Source organism: Calypte anna, chromosome 4A, assembly GCF_003957555.1.
Source record: "Calypte anna isolate BGI_N300 chromosome 4A, bCalAnn1_v1.p, whole genome shotgun sequence".
NCBI lineage: Eukaryota > Metazoa > Chordata > Aves > Apodiformes > Trochilidae > Calypte > Calypte anna.
The window spans coordinates 38444362-38467774 of NC_044248.1; the positions used below are offsets into that span (position 1 = coordinate 38444362).

Below are 23413 nucleotides of genomic sequence, written 5' to 3' on the forward strand. Positions count from 1 at the left end.
GCTGTCAGCTCTGCTACTGCTGTTCTAAAAAGCTTCTGAGGGCTAGTACAGGATACCACATCCAGCCCCAAATTCATCAGCATTCCTGACATCTGCCAGAGCATGGAGCTTTAAAAGAAATTAATGTTCCATGTGGGTTTATCCATTCACAACAAAATACAACTTGGCCCTCGCTTTAGTAATACAAATATTATTACACCCCCATGATCAAACACAAGCAGTCCACTGATACATCGAAATAATTAAGTTCTTTTCCTCCCTTTTTTCAATGAGAAGCATTTAGACATTTAATTGAGAAGAGCATCCCCAAAAGGTTTGTAACATTCACGTGTTATATTTCACTTTTTCTACACCAAGCATTTTCAAACTGCTGCTGTTGCTAATACAGACTGTTCTGGGGCAAGACAAGTAACTGCACATATGGCTTTTTTACAGTTTTCTTTATAAATTATCACTTTGATTTAATTAGGTTTGAGGGGTTAAGCATAAAAAATAAATAAATAAATGTACTCTTCTGTTGTAAAGGAACAACTGAGACAGACCCTCATTCAGTGCCATTAACAGTTCTATCCCTCCCTTATGCCATCATTATTATTAGCCCATGGATAACCAGACCCTCCCTCTTCTCCCACCTACTCCCCCCCAAAAAAAGGCAGAGGCCACAGGATAAGTTATTTGAACATTTCAAATCCCTAAAGACAGGGCAACAAGAGAATTACAATGGCTGAAACTCAGTGTCTGCTATTAAAGGGCAGAAGGAAAGTTGGTCTTACGGGAAATGGCAGCAAAACTCTGGGCAAGGGTGAGTGCTTGGGACCCTGGAATGCTCATTCTGCTGTAACTTATCATGGAGCTATAATGCATGCAGCAAATGTCAGATCAGAATTGATTCTGGCTTGATAATTGCACTGGCCCCCTTCACCCCACTTTGAGAATTAAGGGCTGTCTCTATCATTGTGGCCATTTATTGTTCTCTCCTGATAACAGCAGAAAAATACTTTGACAGCTTCAGATAAGAAGAAATGCTAATAAAACAAAAAGTGTATTTAGCTCTGCTGAGAAGCTCACAGAAGGATGCTGAGATGCAGTGATATGAATCTCTCTGTTAGGGAGTGTGGGGGATGGTCCACTAACTACTCAGTTAATATATTTATTTTCCATGAGGCAATGGAAAAGGAAGGAATGAAAGAAGCCCCAGCAATGCTCATGGCCTCCTTAGCCTGCTTCAAAAGATATAGATGGTTAGAGAATGGAGAAGAAAAGCACAACAAGAAATAGAACTAGCAGCAAGAACTGGATAAAATACACACCCCTCTTTCCCTTCTTCTCTTTTCCTTTCTATATCATAGCCATATGTTTGCTCTATGAAGCCACCACTGAAGTTTCTCCTTCCTTCCAAGTTATCACACAAAGGAAGACTGAAATATTTTGCACAAGGCTGGCCCCAGACCAGAAAATCAGAGGACTCAGATCAGGTTAGAGTATTGCTGTCACATGTTTTATTTCTATTACTCTCAAAAGAATCCAACTGAAAAGACAAGAGGGATGTTTTTATTTAGAAGGAGACACTCTAAAAAGGAGGATGACTTTGGAAAGAGAGGTTGGCTAAAAGTCATTCCAACGTTTACACACTTTTGGAAGTGGACAAATAAAACAGAGGGAAAAATTTGGCCCAGTCCTATATGGTAAGAAAACTTCCTGAAGAGGGCATAGTTAAACTGTTGATTCATTGCCTCACTGAAGTACCATATACACATACATGAAGATCCCCACACTGATCACCAATAAAAAAAAAATCCCTTAGCTCAGGGAAAGATGCCAAAACCAGGTCAGCACCCAAATTCTGCTCCCAGTCCTAACAGACGAGAAATAAAAATAAAAGCATATATGGAAAAACAAGTCAAAGATGAATGACTAGATCCCAACCACGTTTCCTGGACTTTCCACTCTGTTGTAAAACTTTATCATTTGCTGCACAGTGGGAAGTGTAGCTGAAAGGAGATAAATGCCCAGTACAGGCAAGGGAATGTGACTCTGAAGATGAAGCAAGGATCAGCAGGAAATGGATTAGCACCATTACACATACAGACATGATGTATGGTGCACCCAGCCCACCGGCAGCAAAACCAAGGCTCCTGAAAGCCTGCCAGGGGCACTGGGAGGCACAGCACCAGCAGCACCACTCTGCTGTCAGGCCATAGAGGAGTCTGCTTTGTAATGGTTGGGTGAGAGCACAGGGTCAGAGCTGTACAGTCATCTCAAGTGCCTCTCCACAGAGATGATGGGGGGAAAGCAAGCAATCTGCCACTCGTTTTATGCCAAAAACTCCAAAACAAAACGCTAGTGCATATTATGATTTCTTGGTGCCATTTACGGAAAACGAAACAAAACATAAACATAAACCCAACAGGTTCTAAAATTCCTTTTCCCTTGGTGAGCATATAACCAGGATTTCCAAGTGCTTTAATGAACCCGCACATCCTTGCTATACACAAATCTGCCTACATGCAGCAGCAACCTCTCAGCAGCGCTGAGGACGTTGCAGAAAAGAATTTCTCAGGAAAAAAAACTACCTATTTCCACTTTAGGTCTAACTCCTGGGAAGAGAGAAGAGCAGCACCGAGAAAGTTTATCTGACATCAGCTCAGAGTAGAAAAAGCCTCCTGGTGTGGATGTCTGCAGGGTGGGTGACACACTGAGCCAGGGCTCTTTGTGATGTTCTCAAGACATCGCTAAACACACACTGAGAAGCAAGACATTTCCATCTGGAAAGGGAAATTTATGAACGGGCTACACCGAAAAGCGATCTAAACGCCGTCCAGAACCCCCAGCAAGGGAAGGGAAAGAGAAGAAAAGAAAAATAAAAGGAAACACACAGAGACGGAAACTCCCTTCTTCGGGTAGTTCACGTTTTAGGCACGACCAAGGAGGTTTGGGGGGGGAGCAGGAGGATGAGGAGCTCACAAATAACCATCGCCTGCAGAGCCCCGGGGCACGGCAGTGTCTCTGCAGAGGGATACCCGCCTGGCACCTGCCTTTTCCACGCACCTTTTTTCGGGCCTCCCGGGCGCACCGGCGCCGCTCCCCCGCTGGCCGGCGGAGCTCCCGCAGCCCCAAGCCCCTCTCCGTGCCCCGCTTGAGGAGGGATTGCAAGGAAACGCCTGTCCCGGCCAAGCTCAGCAACCACAAACCCGACTCAGCTACGGGCGACCGGAGCCCCCCAGACCTCAGAGGGTCCGTGCATGTGAGGGAAATCACGCTGTTCGCCCACAGAGGCGTAAGAAAATAAATTAATAAATACAAATTTAAAAAATATTTTAAAAAAGCAAAACGGCAGAAACTCGCATTTTCATCCCGCAACCAGACGATTCCTCCCCCGGTCCCTCTCCATCCATCACCCCCCTCGCCTTACCTTGTGCGGCGGAGCCGGGGCGGCTGGCTCCCAGGACAGCCAGGGCGGGGAGCACCACGGTCTGCAGCAGGTATCCCAGTCCCAGCCCACAGCGGGCCGCTGTCCCCTCCAGCCCCTTCCCCATGGCCGGGACAGATGGGGGGAATGGAAATCGCGCAGAGCCGCGGAGCTTTTCGGTACCGCCTCTGCCTCCTCCGACCCCGTCCCAACGCGGAGGGGCGCGGAACCCCCGCGAGGAGCTCAGGCTGCGCGGGGTGCGGCGGCGGGGCGAGGGTCGCCGCTCGTAGCGTGGGGGCAGGGGCACTGCATGGCCCCACGGAGGGGCGCGGAGCTCGGCGGAGCGCTGCCTTCTTTCCGCGGGAGGTTCGGTTCGGCGCGGCTGCCTCCACCCTGGGGGTGGGCGGGGGCCGGAGCTTGGGGGGGGAGAGGGGGCTGCGCTGGCCGCCTGCGATAAAATGCGAGCCGGAGCAAGGAGCAGACCCAGAGGGAAGGGGGCGGGGGAGGCTGGGAGCCACCCGCTGCAGAACCGGCCCCTTTTCGCCTCCCCCTGCTCGCACACCCGCGGGCACACTCGCACACACACGCGGTAGTGCACACACGTGTACGCTTGCAAACGCTCACACCCCTTCCGTAACCCCCAGCCCACCCGGGACCGTACAGCCCGGAGAAGCCCCTGGACTCTGCCAGCCGGATCCCTTGCACCCCTAAATCTTTTGTCCCAACACTGTCCCTTATGGGCCTGAAGCTCCCCACACCTGTGGGGCTCTGAGGAGTCAGGGACTTCCTTAGGGAGCCTCAAAATGCAGAGTGCAGGAGCCCCATGCCGGCCGGAAGGTACCGGGCTGATCCTACAAACCGCTGGGGCGGTGGGAGTGGCATAGAATGAGAGGCAGCATCCAGAGGGATGTCAGGGCACCCCTCATCACTGGGGGACATTTCTCCATTTGCACCCTATGGTGTCTTATAGGTGGGGTGGCTCCCTGTCAGACCTTAGCTTCTTTACACCCCGAAAAAGCCCTCTCTTGGTCTGTCTTCGTGCACCCACCAAATCTCATTCAGTGGGGTGGCAGTGCCAACATTTCAGGTTTGCTGCTTCACCAAGGTTCACCTGAGTGTTACTGCTGCTTTCTGGAGCTTGTTTTTGGAGTTGTTGTTTGTTTATTTGTTTTAAAATCCAATTTTTTTCGTGTGTTTTGCAGAACCCAGGCAGGCTGTCCCAGCCATGACCAGACCCATCTACTCACACACCAGGTTTGCCAGTGCCACGGCCCCAGACCTCTCCCCACACCACGGGACCATCTCCTTCTCCAGCCCAGAAGCTCCCCCAAGCCAGGGCTGGGCTGCATGCAAGGCAAGGAGCACTATTTTTCTCAGAAACATGGCTGGGATCTTCTCAGACATGGTGCCTTGCCTTCTGCCCTTGGCAGAAAAACAATAGCAGTGTTTCTGATGCTGAAGGAAGGTCTCCCAGGGGGCCCCAAGAGCTGCCAGCCCCCAGGGTGGCTCCATCCCACCTGTCCCCTGATTTAATTCTCATCTCTTGGTTTGGATTTTTCTCCTCCACAGCAGCCAGCATAAAGCTGCATTGTGAGAGGAAAGCAATGCGAGTTTCCTGGTTTGGTTTTGGTTTGGTTTTGTATAGGCACACAGCAAGAAAAAAAGGGCAGATTTTGTTCTGGGTGGCACACCTGGGTATGCTGGGAAGGTGCCATGGGAAGGGCACATTTTAAGCCCCACAGCTTGATTTGCCCAGTAATTTCAAGCAGCCTTCCCAACCTAGACCACTCCATCTCCTGGCTGTACTACAGCTTTTAAGGGAGTGAGTCCCATCTGCCTCCAACACAACAGCTTAGGTCAGGAAACACTCAGGTTTGACCATAACTCATGAGTTAAGTCCTGTATAAGCAGTGAAAAGGGAACTCTCAACTTGTTGCCATGTTCAAAGGATAATGTGGGTCCTAAACAAGAAGGTTTTTGACTGCATGTGCTCCCCACACCAATCCCTGATCCTATGCTCCCTGACTTCATGTCTCAGGTTGGGATTCAACAGAGCAGTTTCCTCATGTCTGATGTTTATTTGGCATTTTTGCCATAACTCTGCAAGTTGGGAACATCTCCCATTTGGGAGGGTGTTTTCTGTTTTCTCCTGTGCTAGGGTAAACTTTGCAGAGGCAAGGAAAGATGTCACACCTGAAAGATAAATTTGTTGCAGCACCAGCTGACAGGCACATCTATTGCCATGAGGGCTGGGGGAGGGAGGGTTTGCTTCTCCATTAAATGGAGCTAATTTATATTTGATGTTTTGGGGCTTCCCAGGAGTAATACCTATAGTTCCAGGCTTAGTTTCTAGTTAGTAGCTCAGTGACCTCATTAAATATGTCTATCCCAGTTTTAACATGATGTCCCTGTAGCACGCCTGGGGTTCCCTGGTGGCTGCCAAACCATCAGCCTCTCTGCCCCTCAGTAGGTGTATTGCTGCTTCACAGCTGTGACAGAAGGAATGGCTTGGGGACCCCAACTTCTTGGCTTGAGGAGAAAGCAGATCTTTTCCCAGTACCCAAGGAGTGGTGCAAAACCAAGGCAGGAGGGTATTGCAGCCTGAGGGGCTCAGTAATCACTTTCCTACTGGAAGTACTTGGAGTAGGAGAAGATGGTTCAAGCAACAAAAAGCTGAATAGAGGTTGTCTCTGGAAAATGTGTTTTCAAGTCCTTCTTTGCTCCATTATGTGTCACATTATGTCACACAGCATCCAAGGATGCTCCACATACCTGCATCATCAGAGGTCCTCCATGCACTGCCAAACACCACTTGTTCCTGGGCCATCCCTAAGCCACCGTGCTGGATTTTGCCATTCAGAAGCCAGTCTGTCCCAAGGGCTCTTCAGCTCTCTCTGTGAGGGAGAAGCAGAATTATTACCTAGGTTTAATAAATCTAATATATTGACATGGGAGTTATAGGACTCAGGTAATTCAGGGATTTGGGATTAGAAAGTGCAAATTGCCTGGATTTATCCCAAATGTGGGGTTTTTTTTGGTTGACTTTTTTTTTTTTTTCTGATAGAACCTGTCTAGGGAGGTGTTTTCCTATCTGTTTGAAAAGTTTGTCACTTACAAACACATTCAATGTAAGTTTATCTTTCTGTCACCTTCAGTGTCCTTAAAAATCACAGCATACCCTTCATAAACTCAACTGGAAGAAATGTTAATCCCCAGTTTTCATACTTAGACAAATATATAAAGTGTCAAACAGTTGGAAAGTAGATTGAGCAGCCTAAGAGGTGTCACCTTATCTAGGTTTTTCAGGTAAATTCAAGAAATTACAACTCTAAATTAGATACCCACAGTATGTGACCTTATAGTCTAGAGTAACATTTAAAATGTTATTCTGTAACTTGTGTACTTAAGGGTTTGTTCGTCTCCCTAAAAGAGCTTTTTAAATGAGAGTTAAGTTCTAAATCAATACTTGGAAGTTTTTCATCCCTGCTGTCAGCTTAGGAATTTCAGGTTCTTGACAGGCAGTTTTTTAAAAACCAGATCAGTGGTGAATTTGACTTCACTGATTTTCCTTGCCCAAGCATCTTGGAGTTGCAAAGCAATCAATTAGAAGGCATATTGGATTTGAAATTTCCTATCAGCTTTCATAATTAATATTGTGGATTGTAGTATAGGTACTGGGTTTTGCTTCAGATGTTTCCTTAAGAGCCTCTGCATTTGTAATGATTTATACAAACCTTAATCCAATTACAGAACTCAAGGGAAATTTAATTTTTTTTTTTTTTTATGGTGTCACAACTCAGGACCACATTGCAGCAGATAAGAGTATGAAAAGAAAGAGCTCTGATCCCCATTGCAGAGTTGCAAAATTTGATTAATGACTTTGGTACTGAGGTCTCCTGTGTTATGTGGGACTTGAACAAGGAGAAGAATCTCTACTATGCACTTGTAATCAAGAGTAAGATTTGGTAACCCCCCCTTGGCACTGAGCATTGCATTCCTAGATAGAAGCTGTCACCTCTGAGCAGCCAGCCTGAGGACTTGGTTGCTACACAAACATTAATACAGGATGCAGGTTCAGGCTTCACATCAGGTGATTGTATTTGATAGCCAAGATGCACTCAGACACAGAGATACACCTAAAGCAGCTTGCATGAACAAGGGCTAATATTTTGCAAGCTTCTCTGCTAGCTGTTTGCAATACTGAGTAGCATGTGGCATGGATGCCATGAGGGGTACATCACACACCTGCTTTTGGTTCTGCCATTCCCCCAGGCTCTACCATGCTGCTCTGGTTTATGGCAGGGCCCAGCACAAGGCAATCCAAAAAGCAGGTGTGTGACAAGCCTCTCACTTCACTGACACAGATACCACAAGCTATCAAGTACTGCTGTTTTCTCTCACAGTTTAGATAGACCATTACCTTCTCTGTGTGTGACTTGTGTGGATCAGCAAATGAAACTACCATTCTGATATCTTACATTTCAAAACCAACACAACCTCGTTCTTGGTGAAAACTTTTGAAGGTTTTTTCCACACTGGGAATGACTGTGGTGGAACTGTGGTCCAAAGAACGTTTGTTTTCAGAGCTAGCAAAATCTAATAGAACAACTGATTGGGTTTCAGCTTCCAAGAACACCACTTTATTTGTTTACTCATGAAACCAGGTCTTCCAAGTTTCATCCATACTTGTGTCTTATATTGGTGTGCTAAATTTTTGGTCCCAACATTATATTAGCAAGGCTGTAGTTCAACACATATGTTAATACCCACAGAAACAATTTAAACAATGTTTTACTTCATTAAAAAACATCACTCTGGAACTGTGCCTGAATCACCTGGGAGGCCATATGATGGTTGTCTCCTGATGATTTTTCAGGTGCACACACTCCTGTTTGCTTAATATATTCATGGCTATGAACAACTGTGTTGTCCTCATGGTTATTTCAGTGTGGCTCTTTATAATGTCTAAAGATGTTTGAGAGCTAAAGAACCATTTCAATTCATTTATACTGAAGGTAAGGCCAAATTCTGATCCTTTTTTTTTTTGTGCTGGATACCATGCGTATCATCCTGTTTATCCTACTGTGCATAACATCCTGTTGTAACTTGTGCAAGAGGATGCTGCTGGAGCTGGGAACTCACACGCCTATAGAATAAAGCTAAAAAAATCAAAGGTGTTTGAGTTTCACTTCCTTTAGTCAGAGGCATCATATTCTTGAATGGCAATGATACTTAGGCACCTTGCCCATTTTTTAAATCTGCTGTCCCCAGCTGCAGTCAAATAGAGCATCCTAAAACCTTTTTCTTTCACATGAATTATCTGTAAACAGCTCACAGACTGCTTATTTATTGACTCTCTCTTCACATTTCTTTGCTGAGTATTTTCTCTGAACAGCTCCTGAACTGTGGCTCATTGGTGCCCAATTCATCACAAGCATTTGAAGTTCAGTATTCAGATTATTTTCCTTACTCTTGTTGCATGACAAAATATTTCTCATCTACAAATCGTTAACATTATTTAAAAAAAATAGAAAAAATAGGGGAAAAAAAAAAAACCAAAACAAACTTTATCATTTTAGTCTCTGTATTCATTTACCTTAAAAATTCACTGCAAAACCCCAAAAGGTGGGGACCTCTGTCAGTGTCTATTTGCTAGGGACCGAGGGCTCCTTCTTCGGTGCCATGGCTCTGCCTCCAGCAGAGGGAGGTGTGACACACCGGCTCCCTCTCTACCAGAGACGAATTAGGAATGTTTTAGGAACATGCCAGAATCTCCTGGCTTCTCGTTATCTAAGCATTTTATCCAGGAACAAAGCTCTCCGAGGTCCAGCCCTGTTTAACTCTGCCATCCTACACTGGGTTTCCTACGGGTTCGGCTGGAGCTGAGCTGGATGATGTGAATAACTTGAAAAATACCTTGCACAGCATGGTTATATTCCTCTCTTGCACCCCACACTCTTTTTATTTTTGTAGCACTGTTACTACAAATCTATCTTCGAATATTAATGTGACTGACAGATGTCAGTCTGGCTGGTGTTATCCCCATCAGTTTCCACTGAAGTGGCTCTTTGTTTCATGTACCCAGGACTAATTTCTGTTTGCCCAGTTCAGGGCAGGCTTCCCCCAAATTTCTTGACTGGTGTCCCAAAAGCCCTGTCTCTGATGTCTCAAGATTACCACACTTCACACCTCTGCCTTTATGTTTTTTCACCACAGGGGAGATAAAAGCAGAAGAGAGATCTTAGTTTCAAATTCTTTCTATAGGTGTGTAGGCTGGGTTGCTCTTCCACTATTTGCTACTTCATGGGTTTTGTTGCCTGATACACTTTGCATAAAGTGAGGTTGGAAAGAATTCTCATTACAGTATTTATTAAATCACTCTTGAGGAAGGAATCTGGTTATCTGCAGAAAAGAAATCTAGAGGAAGAATTAGGAAACTGTCTGGCAAAACGTTTAAAAAGATGCAGGTTCTATGAAGAAACTCTAGGAAACATAATTGTTAGCTTGGTATTTTGTTGCTCTATCTATAAGATCAAACTTGCTCCATAATATTGTCCTCCTTGATAATAATGGTATATTTTTTATTGCTACAAATTTTCTTTACAGTTCAATATATTTCTAGCTTCACAATCAGCAAACTGTAGAAGTTGAAGTATATGGCAATGGCCTCAGCCTTCCTACCTGTATCTACTTTTGTGAGGAAAAACCAGCTATAACAAGAATGAACAGTCTCATTTGTGTTACTTGGGGTTGGGTTGGGTTTTTTTTTTTCACTTTTCCTTTTAAAAACTGCCAAACTCCTGCGTTGTATCAAAATGCAACTCTCCCTACTAACTGCTCTACTGTCCCTTTCCTGAACTCATTACTCCCACCAACATGTACCTGGATTACCTTTTTTACCCAACATAAAGAAGCTTTCATAGCAAAACCCTCAAATTCCTGAGCAGTGTATGACAGTAGGAGGAAATCTGTTGTGGGTGTCTGTAACAGGAAGCCTGGCTGTGTGTTTTCAGTCTTTTTTTCCCTGGCCTCTTGGTGGCAGAGTAATTAGAGCTCTGTGCAGGGAAAAGACATCCCAGTACAGTAATCAAAGCAAATGTTATATAGGTTTTGATTACTCCAACAAGAATGAAGTCTTTGTTAGCTGAGGTAGCTTTATTGATTCGAATGAGGAGATATATTTATTCTGTTTTGTGAAGTGCTCCAAGCTGCTTGTGTATTTCATGCTTATGAATTCAGAGACGAAGGAGTAAAAAAGTTCTCTACAACCATAGAAGAGAAACTGAATAATTCCCAGAACATTTGTTCTGTTCATTTCATAAAACAGTTATAATACTTGTAGTTATCATTTGCATCTTATAATAGACCTTAATGTTTTGCAAATGGCATGATTTGTTTAAGTCAATTAACAACACTCTTGACTGTTTAGCCATAAGTAGTTTGTTGTCATAGAAAGACTCAGTTTCATCTATCTGTACAGAGGCTGAAAAATGATGACATAATAAAAAATGTTCAGCTCCACAGCTGAAGATGAAAAGTTTATGAAAATAAAAGTCACCCATAATGACAACATGTGATCCTGTTTTAAGTATGACCTTTAGCTCCTTAAGGCAGGTTATTCAATGCTAGAAAGTAAACTACGTGGTTTGTGATTTAAAATGACAGCCTTAGGATTTCTTTGTCTGAAGATGTTATTATTATGAATTCAGCTGTGCATTTCCTCATGTACAATTGATAATATCAAGCAAAACTTGAAAGATAAAGAGAAGTTTGATGGCCACGTCTTTTCTTAACACATTATTAAAAAAAAAAAGAAAAGGCTTATATTTTGACCCAAGCAGATGTAGGTATTCTGGGTTTGCTGTTATTTCAGAAGAAGTTCCACAGAGATATAAAAAAAACCCAACTTTGAGCCCTTTGACCTCTAGGACTCTGCTCTAAAGATACAAGTGGGAGCCTTATTTAGACCAGGGAACATTGCAGGCTATCTGCAGTTACCCATTTTATTACCACTTTAATTTGACACCTACATTTTCACTCCTTATTTCTCTTTTGAGTAGTGTTTTGATAGGGAATATCAAATACTCTTCACTGTAGTGCCACACAATGTTTTCTCTTATTAGATGTCTCAGGTGATCTGTGTTTGAAGATGATTAAATCACCTTGCGCTGAGTTTCTTAATTCATTTCATTTCGTGTGCATTCATTGATGTAATCTATTAATAAAAACTTAATATTCTATATAATCCTCTACAAAATGTTGTAATTCTTTCCCCTCTTTTTTTCTTATTCTGACCTGGAACTATTCACAGACTCTCTTCAAGACTATGGCAGGATAGATGTTACAACAGGGTCTTGATAGTGGCCAAGACTTTTGCTTCCTTTCCAAGTAACATGAACTCAAAGCTGAGAAGGGATAACTTATCTTTATAATTAAAATATAATTATTTAATCTTTAGGCTATTAACACCAGTGATGAAATCTGGAACAAGAACTTATAGCTGAAAAACTGGGTATGGTAAAATCTAGTTTCTTGGCCCTAACAAAGTGATACCAGTGATCCTGTTATTAAGAAGAAAAAGAGCAATTGCTTACATCATTAAAAGTTCCTCTTTCTCCAGACCACAGGGGTGAAAAAGGGAAGAACATGATTTTCACAACAAGGTTAGACCATAATAGACTTGTCTGGGGACTCATTGATTTCTCTGGAATTAAATTGTTCCAAGTCACAACAATTCCAGCTCACTTAATGATCCCTTTGAAAAGCAAGTTTTAATGATCAAGTGACCAAGACATAAGGCATAGAATGAAAGAGAGTAGACATGGGAGGGGAAAGAGACAGAACATTACTGGATGGTCTCAAAATTCACAGGGAATCATGGTAAGTTCATTAATAAATGGAGACTTCTGATGCTTTCTGCCTGCTCTTTGTGCTCCAAGATATATTCCAGAAGAAAAAGGCATAAAGTTGAACTGAGCAAGAGTAGAATTTTGAAGGCTTCTGGCTGACTTTTATCCTTTGAATTTGGCATTGTTGAGGAAGATTTGGTTACTTAAAAAAAAAACAACAAACACAAGTGATCACAGTTTACAAGGATGAGTGTGTGGGGGAATTGCAGGGAATGGAACCCTGTAAAAGTAGAAGGACATATATAAGCAGCAAGATCCTCTTTCTTAGAAGAACCAGATAAGCAATACGGTCATAACTAGGACAAGATGCACAGTTACAAGCCAAAAAGATTTAATCGTTCTTATTCCTCCCCACACCTCTAATATTTCAGGAATTATCAAAATCCCTCCAGAAGCACAGAACGAAGTAGCTCACCTTATCTTTAACCACTTTTTTTTTTTTTTTAAACTTTTCTCCCCTCCCAGTAATTTATTTTCTACTTAAATTTGATTTTACTCCACACATGCCTTCTATTTTTCTCTGCAAAGAAATTAATTCTTGCAGTGATGCAGCTTGCACTATGGCCCTGTGCTGCTTTATCCTTCCCAAAGGGGAGGTCATCAGCTGAGCGTAGCAGCCAGGGTCATCCTCATGGCAGGCAGAGAATCCACAAAAGCCTTTGAGGTCTCAGCTCTAAGGGGTGTTCAGAGATGTCATAACAGCACAGCCTTTGCTCACTGGCCTCATTTACTCATTGGCTTTCCCACAGTGATGCCAGGGCAGCAGTGATTGTGAGCTGGACTGCCCTTGAAGATGCTGTGGAAGGTAGCTCTGTGACTTTACTCACCTAGTCAGGTCTTTGTGCCTGGTGGAGCTCCAAAAAAAAATGGAGAACATACAAAGGAACCACTGTGCAGTCTTGCCTCATTTTGGCATAGTTCCAGACCTTTTACTGCCCTTTTAAGGACATTCTTCTGCCCTAGGGGTACCATGTGTCCTTGATGTTTACAAGAGAATTAAGATTTCCAGTGATAGTGGTCTTAGGATCAAGAGGCAAATCTACATTCAATACCGTGTTTATCTTCCTAGATGGTTTTCCCAGAATTACTACACATATCCACAATTCCATAATGTATGAGTAGGATTTGTTTATCCCTTACCAGAGATCCAGCATTAATCATTTGTGCTTCTCCAAACCAGCAGTAAAACTCTCTTCAGCAGAAAAGTACCAGACAATGTGTAGTGCCTTGGAACAGGATGAGGCTCAGACCTAGTCTGGACTTAACAAAACACTTTGGCATGGGGACATTACACTGCAGTACAACTCCCTGTCCCCAAATAAAGACCTTTTTCAGTTTTCTGTTCATCTGACTGTAGAAAGTTTGAGTCACATGCTTTGCTTTCAACCAGTAGTTTTGGAGAAAAGATTAGTGGAGACATCCAAATATAACCATATAAAAAAATTTTAAAGCAGCAGATCATTTATGTGGTACTTTTAATCCAAATTCTAGAAAGAAGTTATAAGATGGGAAAACCTCTAATGTATTACAGTGCTGTAGGAAGCTTCAAGGCCAAAGCTAATGCAGTTTTCTTGGGTATTGGATTGATGTCATGCTTATTCTCTGCTGATAAGTGGCATAATTAAGAAACCTATGCCAGTCTGGGGATTTATGATAGGAGGGAAAAGACGTTTTTAGATCACTGCATCTAGTTGATTCACTTGGAAGCACTGATAAATAGACACAGCTGGTGGTGGAATTAGACGCTGAGCTGTCTCTTTTTTCCCTGCCTCCTATTAAGTATTAATACCAGGTGAAGGTGGTTGGTATTGAGAGGCATAGGTAGGAAGCAACTGGAAGAGAAAATAACGAAGAAGAGAACTAATATTTGTCTAGAGGCATCTAAAATCCATGGAAATACAAACCAAATCTTTCATGCTTTGTCTGTTACTGGTTTCCTGAGAGCTTCAGCAGATACCACTTTGTGATCTTACTCCTCTAGCTAATAAAATTGTGTGTGCATTAGCAGGTTGGCCATGTAATTATCAAACCATTGCTGCAAATCAGTGTGGGTGTGTGTTTTCTTGAAACTCAGGGCCACAATACTTGGTATGGTTTCCACCTTTCACTATAATAGTTTTCATCTGGACCACCTAACTCCTCGTGGTTTTTAATGCAGCTGGTCTGCAAACAGACATGATATTTTTCCCCACATACAATATTTCTATCCTCCCACGTTTAAACCCCCATAGAATTAGTGCCAAAGGTGAGCATTAAACCAAGGAATGATTCCTTTAATTACATCTACTACTGACAGAAATATTCTTTATAACCGGAATTTCCTGCCAGTACTTTTATGAACTACCCTGTGCCTCTGGTGGAAAAAGAAATGCTCCCAAGCTTAAAGAATTCCATATGCATTTTATTGATGGTAATTCTGTTAGTTGTGCACTCTGAGGCTGCTGTTAGAATGAGGACTGTTTTGGCTGATGTATTCTGCACACAGAACAGACATTCAAGGGAAAATCACCACAGAATTGAAAAATGAGCCATCAGCCTTGTATAGACACTGGGAGAAATAATAATAATAATAATAAAAAAGCAACAAAACAAACCCCAAACTTACTAGAATAATATTTTTTCAAGTGTGGCTCATTCTGGACGGTGGGGTTTCTAGAAACCTAGCTTAAAGATTTATAACATAGTCCAACAATAGAAAATTTTGGTGTAAGTAATTAAAACATATATAGATGGCTTACAGTCTTTCCTCAGACATTTATCAAGGTACGTGCTCCCTGTGGCTTATCTTTGCCTGTTTCCCTGGCATGTACAGTCCTCAGCATAATCTCAGAGTTCTTTTCAGATAGGTAAGGGGGACACCAGTTGTCCTTTTGGGTTATCTGTAGGGACATTCACTCTCTAGCCCTAGGGGAACTGCAGGAAGGTGGGGAGATTGGAGCTCCCTGCTCAGTGTGTGCACTTGCAGTCAGTAACCACAACCACTTCCCACTGTGAAGAAAAAAATACATTGCCTATCAATACTGCATTTCCCTAACTCCTCACAGCCCTCTTGCAGCATTTTTACAGACTGGGAGTTGCAACAGGCTGAGAAACACTGGCTCCGAGGATTGCCAGTCTATTGAACCTGTCTGCTGAAACCAGTACAAATTGATGGTAAAGGAAACCAAAGCAATTCTGCAAATTCCAGCCCACGTGAAAAGTCCTAGCAGTTTATTTCTGTATAGGTTACAGAGTAAGATCTGATGAACCTATAAGAAATACCTCAGGGTAAAGTCCTATTTCCATTAAAGAGGAGCCCACACAGAAATGCTTGCTAGAGTTTCTACCAAAAAACATGTGAGGTCCCTCCAGAGAAACACAGGCACAGAAGTAGAAGTACTTTTCCTTAGCCTTAAAGTGCCAATAGGCACGATGTGAAGAGGATTAACAATGCCAAGAGTTAGGGAACTTGAGGATTTACATTTTTAGTCTAAAGCCACAAGATTCTGAACTTCTGGACTCTATAGGCCATGCTTGGCCTGGGTGCATCTTGACTAGACATTCAATGAAACTAATTTATCCCACAGAAATCATGGAAAGAAAGGTTGAAAATTATCTCACTGCCTGAAGGAGGGGCAAATTAGTCTGTGTCTCAAGCACACCGTTAGGAATGACAACTAAAATCTAATTATAATTAGCAACACTGGATGCTATTCTAAATAAACAAAGATGTGCAGATTCTTAGCTGAACAAGTAAGGAAGGAGTAGATAATGTGCAAGTTAATCACCTCTGGAAGAGCCAATGGGCTGGCTTTTAAATACACAAAATACACACTTGAGATTTCTTTTGCAAGATGGATTATTTTGAGAGCAGATATTAAGGCTGATGCTGAGGTCATAGTAACCTCTTCAGGCTTTTCCTAGTGCCTGTTATGATTTCTGGTTAATTAGGGCTGAGAAGTTAGAAAGATTGCTGTTCTATTGCACATTCTTTACCTGCTCTAAGGAAGTAAATTAGGAGAAACTTCAGGCTATCAGTTTTCTATCTCCTGTAATCATCCAATACAAGTTACAGAGAGGTAGGAAGTCTCCATCTGCCAGCTCAGACTCATTACTGCCAATCATGTCATCTGGAGAGCCAAAGGAAGTGAGGATCCAGGAATTCTAAGCAATAAATGTAAGGGTTTTTTTTCTATAACCATTGTTATTTAAAACTTAGGGAAGTCTGCAAACCATGTTTGGAATAAGGCAATTACAGAGTGCTGCGTTTGCTCCTCTTAATTTATGGCCATGGTCCAAATGCCTCCTTTCATTCATTTCAGAACCACCAACTCCTCACCCTCCATCTCTCCCCACCATGCAGTCACTTCAGAAGTGTGATCAGCACTATTACTGTTCATGTGTGTCCATCCTGCAGTGCTCCTAGGGCCAAGATCCTCAAAGCATCTAAATATCCTTTGAGATTATGGCCTGAATTAAACAGAATTGAACTGGAGATAACTTTTGACATAATACTTCCAGAAATACACTAATAACTGTGATAAGCCCAAACCTAATCGTTACGAGGGAGGAGAATTCTGTTAAAATTGTTAGAAACAGAAACACATGGAAACATTTTGAGTATTTCACCCAACATTATCTATTGTGCTTTTTAATTGCAAGGGAGCTGGGACTGCAGAGTAAAGCAGCAACACTTGTGAATTTGGACTGCCATTATTGTCACAGTTTGTTGAGTACTATATTTATATAGATTTTAATGGTACTTGAAATAGTCTGACAAAACAGCTTTGCTTGCTTTATAAAAAGAAACTGAAGTAAAAGTCTAGAAGCAAAGGAAATAGAAAGGAAAAAAAATGGAAAAAAAAGAGGAAATATACCTTTTCCGGAAGCAATTCAATGTAAATAGTGAAAATAAAAGTATTCCAGAAATAAAGTATATAATCCACTGCCCCATAATGAAAGTAGAAGTTTTTACTGATGCATTATATTTAAAGTGCTACCTGCCAGTAGTTAAGAACAAAAAGAAGCTTTTCTCTTCATCTTAAAAAACAGAAATCTGAAAACTTTTCAGCAGAATTAGACTAAATACAAATGAAATCAATTTCATTAATTGCACTCTGTACACATTTTTAAATAGTTCTTTAAAGTTCTGCTTTATTACCATTTATGTGTAAGTCTTAAAATAGAGCCCCACGCTCTCACAAAAATATCTTTTTTATGACTCCATGGAGCCAACTTAATATATTAGAAAGGAAAAGGAAGAGGAAAAGCAGACAGTTTAGACCAAAGATGTTTTGATACCATCTTACTTGTACTTCCCTATAGCAATACAACTTCTGGTAAATAAGGGACAGAATTGTCCCCATGCCCATCTATCAGATTCTAGAGCCCATATTACTATTCATGGCCTCTCCTCTATCCCACCTCCAACAGCTGCAACTACAACTGGAAGTCCAAGAATAGAGTTTCAACAGAGACCTTTAAGGGTTGGACTTGATGATCTCAGAGGTCCCCTCCAACCCAGCCGATTCTATGATTTATCCTGGCCCTTACTTAAATTCCACTTCCCCAAAGTGCTGTAAGTAAATTTGTATACACTGAACATATAGTATTAGAAAGATATTACTTCACTTCCAAAACACTGCAATCCCTAGTTCTGAGGTAATTCAAATTTAATTCAGCTCAACCATAACTGACCAAGCCTGTAGAGTGAGCTTCACTCACATCAACGTGATGGATGCTGAGGTGTAGCTGTAGCAGCTGTGAATCAGTATTTAAGATGCTTTACAACTTGCTGGCAGGGTCAGCTTTTAAAATCATTCCTAGAATGCAGCTTTTAAACATGTGACACCTTGAAATGATATTACAGTATTGGATAATTCTTATTAATTCAAATTCTTACATCACTGTTGCACCTCTGCAAGTCACTCCGAGGTAACCTATCAGTTTAATCAGGATAAAACTGCCTGTTTGGGGAATGCACAAAGAAGTTACTTTTATTTTCAGAACTGATCCAAGGAGTCCCAAGACACTGAGTGCATTTCAGGATCACTCATCCATGCCTCCAAGATTAAAATGCTGCCACTAATATCACCTGAGCTCTTACTCCTTAACTGAATTTAAAGGCAATGATATATAAAATTAAATCTGAAAAGTAAATAGCTCAAAGTAAAGGACTTGATCTCTCACTTATACAGTCAATGAGATTATTACACAGACACACAAATATGTAATTTTAAAATGCAAGTTAAATAGTCTTGCAGAACATTGGAGCAACTCAAAAAGCAATGTCTTGTTGTATGAATTCTGTGGTGCTAAACTCCCTCTAGGTTAACGCAGGGAGAGTAAAAGAGTTTGTTTGAAATTCAGTGGCACATGAACTGGACTGAAAAATGAAAAATGCATGAAAAATGCCTTGTATTTCAGACTTTTTATGGGCAACTGTATTGTGTGATGATGAGCTGCAGAGCTTTGCACTGTAGTACTGCTGCTTGTGAAAACAGAGCAGGCTTTTAAGTCCATTTGAAATTAGTTCCTATATCCATACAGAGCAACATTAAGATTAGTGAGACTAAACTCAGATTCAGGGGCCTTTTCATACATACTTCTTCATGGACCTAGAATGCAGAAAACTGGGAGATGTTCTGCACTTTTCCACAGGAACTGTGAAAATATCCTCTAAGATTTCCCTCCTTTACCCATGGTATGGCCATAGCAGTGTCTCAAATGATCTAGATAGGATTGTTATAAAGATTGACATACTCAATTGGTAGATAGACTGAATTTGCCTGGGGAGAAGAGGAAGGGAAAAGATCTCTTCTAATACAATTATTTTGTATGGGATGTAGCAGGCCATGTATATACAACCTGTACTCAGCACTGCATTATTGCATATTTTTCTTTTGGCCCACGAAAGGAGTGCAACAGCTGATGTACTAGAGCTGTGTGAGCTAAATAAAACCAAAATCAAGCTCTGAAATCTTTAAAATTTATAGCCAAATGTATAATACCCAGGTTATGTTCCCTGTTGCCAAATCTGGATAAGACTTTTGGAAAACAACCAACCATTCCCTTGCTTTGGTAGCAAGAATCCAAGTAGCAAGTAAGGATGCAGTGACAATCTGCCTCCTATTCTTGCTTCCTTGGAGGGCCTGCAGCTCAGCACTTTAAGTTATGTAAAAACTTATATATCACAGAGCCAGGCATTGGAAATATCCTACTCTGCTCCTGAAGCTGCATTAAGCCCAGTGCCATTTAGATGTGTGTCTGGAAGAAAATCAACATGGTTTCACCCGTTATCCCTACTTGGAATGATCTTCCAACTATCCAGCAAATGTGCCCAATGTCCAAAGATGCTGAGCCAACTCCTGTCTGCCAGCATCTCCCTGGGAAGCACCTATGGCCATCAGCACAGCTGCACTGGAGATGTGGCTGAGTGCCTGCTCTGTGCCCTAACAAGTGACATCAGTAAAGACCCAAAAGTCAGTGGCCTCAGGGAGAGTCAGAACCTTCTCACTGCTTCCATTCCCAGCACCTTCATGAGGAACTCAGAGCACTGAGTGTGGCCAGCACAGATATCAATATGTCTCATGCCACACATCATTTTGGACTCAACTTCTGTTTTTTGCTTTGTTGAGCCACTGGTGAAAGAAATTCCAGCTCTGAGTAATGGCTATGTCCACATTAGCATTATTAAACAAGCCATACATTCAGAGCTTTGCATATCAGATAAATTAAAGCTTTTTGTTTAGTGGTACTGAATGTGTTTGAGTTGAAAAGGGTGCACAGAATGTCCCTTCAGTAACCCTGCTTTGTCATCATGATACACCACCCTGTTACTCATAGGCTCAGGAAGATTAAGGAAAGCATTTATATTTTGTATTAATTTACATTTCACAACAGATTATGGGGTTGTGCACTCTGTTACTGCTTGTTTGCCTGGGATTTTATTTATTTATTTTACAACCTAAGCAACTCAAAGCCACAATGGACTGAAGAGGGTGATCTCAGCTGATGTCTGGAAGTGTCTTTTATAACTGCCTTATAAGTCAGAAATTACAAAACTTCCTTTTATTCCCCATGGCACTGAGACCACCAGTTTCTGCCTTTCCTGCTATGCAGAATGCTATTTTTACTCGAGGTTTCTTTTCAAGACAAAACCTGTGAGCTAAGATATATTGTGCAGTGAAAGATATTTGGTCAGAAAAGAAAAAGACTGGGACGTGGGAAAAAAAACTAAAAACAATCAATTGTGACTTAAGCCTTCAAACATTCTCCCTTTTTAATAGTGATTTTTATTTTTTTTAAACCATTTCTCAACAGAAGTCCAGGGGTTTCTTGCAGTTGAGAGTTTTGTATTTCCCCTGACTGTTTTTACTATCTGGCTGCAGAAAGGAGCACAGTTGCTTCTGTTTCACCTGTAACTCTACCATCATTAGAGAGGTTCATGGTGACTCCAAGCAATCTCTGTCTGAGGGACCTGTGCTCAGATTGCCATTGTATCAGCAAAGCCTGGTGGCAAGAGGTGCAAACTTGGTCTTTCCTTTTTAATCCCAAACCTATGAAACCAGCAGATAGCACTGAAGTTCAGAAATACCCCTGGGTCTCTTTCCTCAGTGTGAAAATGTAATTACAGTAAATCCTGCTTCCTCGTTTTGCTGTTACAAGCCCAAGGAAAGCAGAATGAGTCAGGGCTCAAGATTAACAATTGCTGAACTCCTTTAAGAACCATTCAAGTATCTCTCTCCCTTGCCTAACAAATGCTGTCTGATGGCTTCTGCTCATATCACAGATGATCTGCATCCAGCCTTGATGTTTGTGCAGTCACCTCCACTTGGATCCCAGGCTTTAACTTATGAGTATGCACAGGACAAGGAAAAGCTGACATATAAACCAAGAAGACACAGGACCCAATGACCAAAGCAGCCAGCTCTGGTCTTGGGATTGTGTTTAATTCCCTGCTTTCTGCTAGGAAATGAGGTTATGTAGCAAGTACCCAAATTAAGCCAGCCTTTTGGGGCTGGGCACTGCCAACCTCATTCATGTAGACTCTGTTTTTTGCTTGCAGAGGCTGCATTTGTACAGCCTGTAATACAGCAAAGTCCTGCTCTCAAGTGCACCTGTAAGACAACGTTGCAATAAACTCAGTAGCACAGTCCTATTTTCTGGTGTCCTTGGTTTTTTACAAGGGCATTAGGCACCCTGAGGTTGGCCAGTTGGGATTATTCCTTTCTGACTGGCAGACTCTAAATTCTGTCTTGTCTGATTAATTCATTTTATAGTTTGTCTGCAGGTGTCAGTGGATGCAGTGGGGCTGCCTGTAAGCAGTTCTTCACTGTGACAAACTTAGAGAGACCAAATGACTTTCCAAATATTTTTTCAGGGTGCCTGCTGCATACAATCTGTCTTTTTGGCATCTATGAGCCTCCTGATTTTCATGCCTTCCCATCATCTGCTATTTGGCTATCATCTTGTTTAGAAAAAGGTTTTTGGAACTCAAATGTCAACAGGTGTGGCAGAGTGTATGAAGGCATGCAGTACAGAAACATGTCTAATTATTATCTTCTCATTTTCCAGTTAATAATTAAAATTAAAAATAACTTGTATACCGAACCCCATGACTTAAAGAAAAAAAAAAAGTTTTCTAATTAATACACCTTCTAATTAATAAAGTCTTACATCCTGTGTCACTCAGAAGTCACCCCAACTCATACACATCTTTCTGCAAGCCTGGAATCAAACTGATCTGTCAACCTTCTCACATACCACATTTCTGAAGCAGGGGCAAAGGTCTTACCAACATCTAACCCACATCAGCAGCATCCTAACAGATGGGACTGGAGAGCTGGCAGCTGAAATACCTGTTGTGTTCATCAACTGTGGGCACAAACCGTAGCCTGTCCAACCAGATTTTGCATCTCTAGATAGCATGGCTATGGAAAAGGTGTTGTACAAGGAGATCTGTATTTTAGAGCTCTGAATCCTAAGTATCACTGCTGTCAAAATACCAAGTGGGAGAAAGTGTCATTAAAGTGCTCCTCAACATTTATTTCTGCAGAATGCTGTTCCACAAAGAGAGAAATATTTTTTGGCTCATCTGTTGCTCTACAGGTGAAACGTTGGGAGAGAAACCTTGCTATGACCTAAGGTAACAAAGAATAAACTCTCTACTTTCCCCCCTTGTTTCTCCTTGTAAGGAAAAAAAAAAAAAGGAAAGGAAAATTCATGGGTTATGCTTCATCACATAGAGTTGCTTAGACTAAGGGGAAAGAACGGCCCCATTCATACCTAATCAAAAAACCTAATCAAACCACCAATAAATGGGCTGCCCTTAACCTAAAGGGCATGATACACCTGCCTTGCATCCCAAAGTGCTGACTTATGCTTATCTTTAAGCATCTGTAACTCTGTGCAGCTTCACCAGGCTAAATAAGGGAAACATATCCAAGAGCAAAAGATAGAGAAGCAAGGCAAGTAAACCTCTATTTTTATGATTATTCAAAGGAGGTGGATTCTTCTCAGTGTTTTATTGCCAGGTTTACAACCACTAGCTATTCAGAAGCTCCTCTTTGCAACACTCAGAATCAGAGCAAGCAGCCTGATTCATACCAGTGAAGGGGTTTTTGTGCAGTCATGGGTGAGGCAAAGGGAAGAATGAAATTTTAAGAATTTTAAAAATGTGGTGTTTTAATTCCACCCTAATTGCTTCACATCAAGATGTTCCTGTGCCCATTTATCCATAAGGGTGTCATTGCCTCTCCTACTCCTCTTTAGCCAGGCAGTGCAGCAAGGTTAATGCAGAGGCTGGGCAGGGAATCTTTTTGCATTATGGCAAAAAGATTCACTAAAATAGCCTGTGTAAAAAGTTCACGATGAATTCACAAAGCCTCCTGTAAATGCCTAAGTAGTTTGCACCCTATAAAAATTTTAAACAAATATCTCCCAATACATAAACATTCTCATTTCCTGCTGATAAACCCAGACACATCAGCAGGGGTGAAGGGAAGGCAGTTATCTTTTCCTCAGATGTTGTTTAGCATATCCCTAGATGAAATGAGACCTTTTCTGTTAATTCTTCCTTTTCACTTATCCTTTTCATCATCATATAACATTTCAA

At 41.8% G+C, this 23413-nt stretch overlaps 1 protein-coding gene across 2 annotated transcripts in view; it reads right to left on the minus strand.

Annotated features, from left to right (window-relative positions):
• Positions 1-3803, minus strand: part of UNC5C (unc-5 netrin receptor C) — a 245051-nt gene extending 241248 nt beyond the window's left edge. For both annotated transcript variants that reach the window (XM_008499602.2, XM_030449670.1), the window contains exon 1: positions 3413-3803. In XM_008499602.2, the coding sequence (XP_008497824.1) occupies positions 3413-3536 (124 nt within the window). In that variant the 5' untranslated portion in view covers positions 3537-3803. The remainder of the gene's footprint in view (positions 1-3412) is intronic.
• Positions 3804-23413: the final 19610 nt, after the last annotated feature.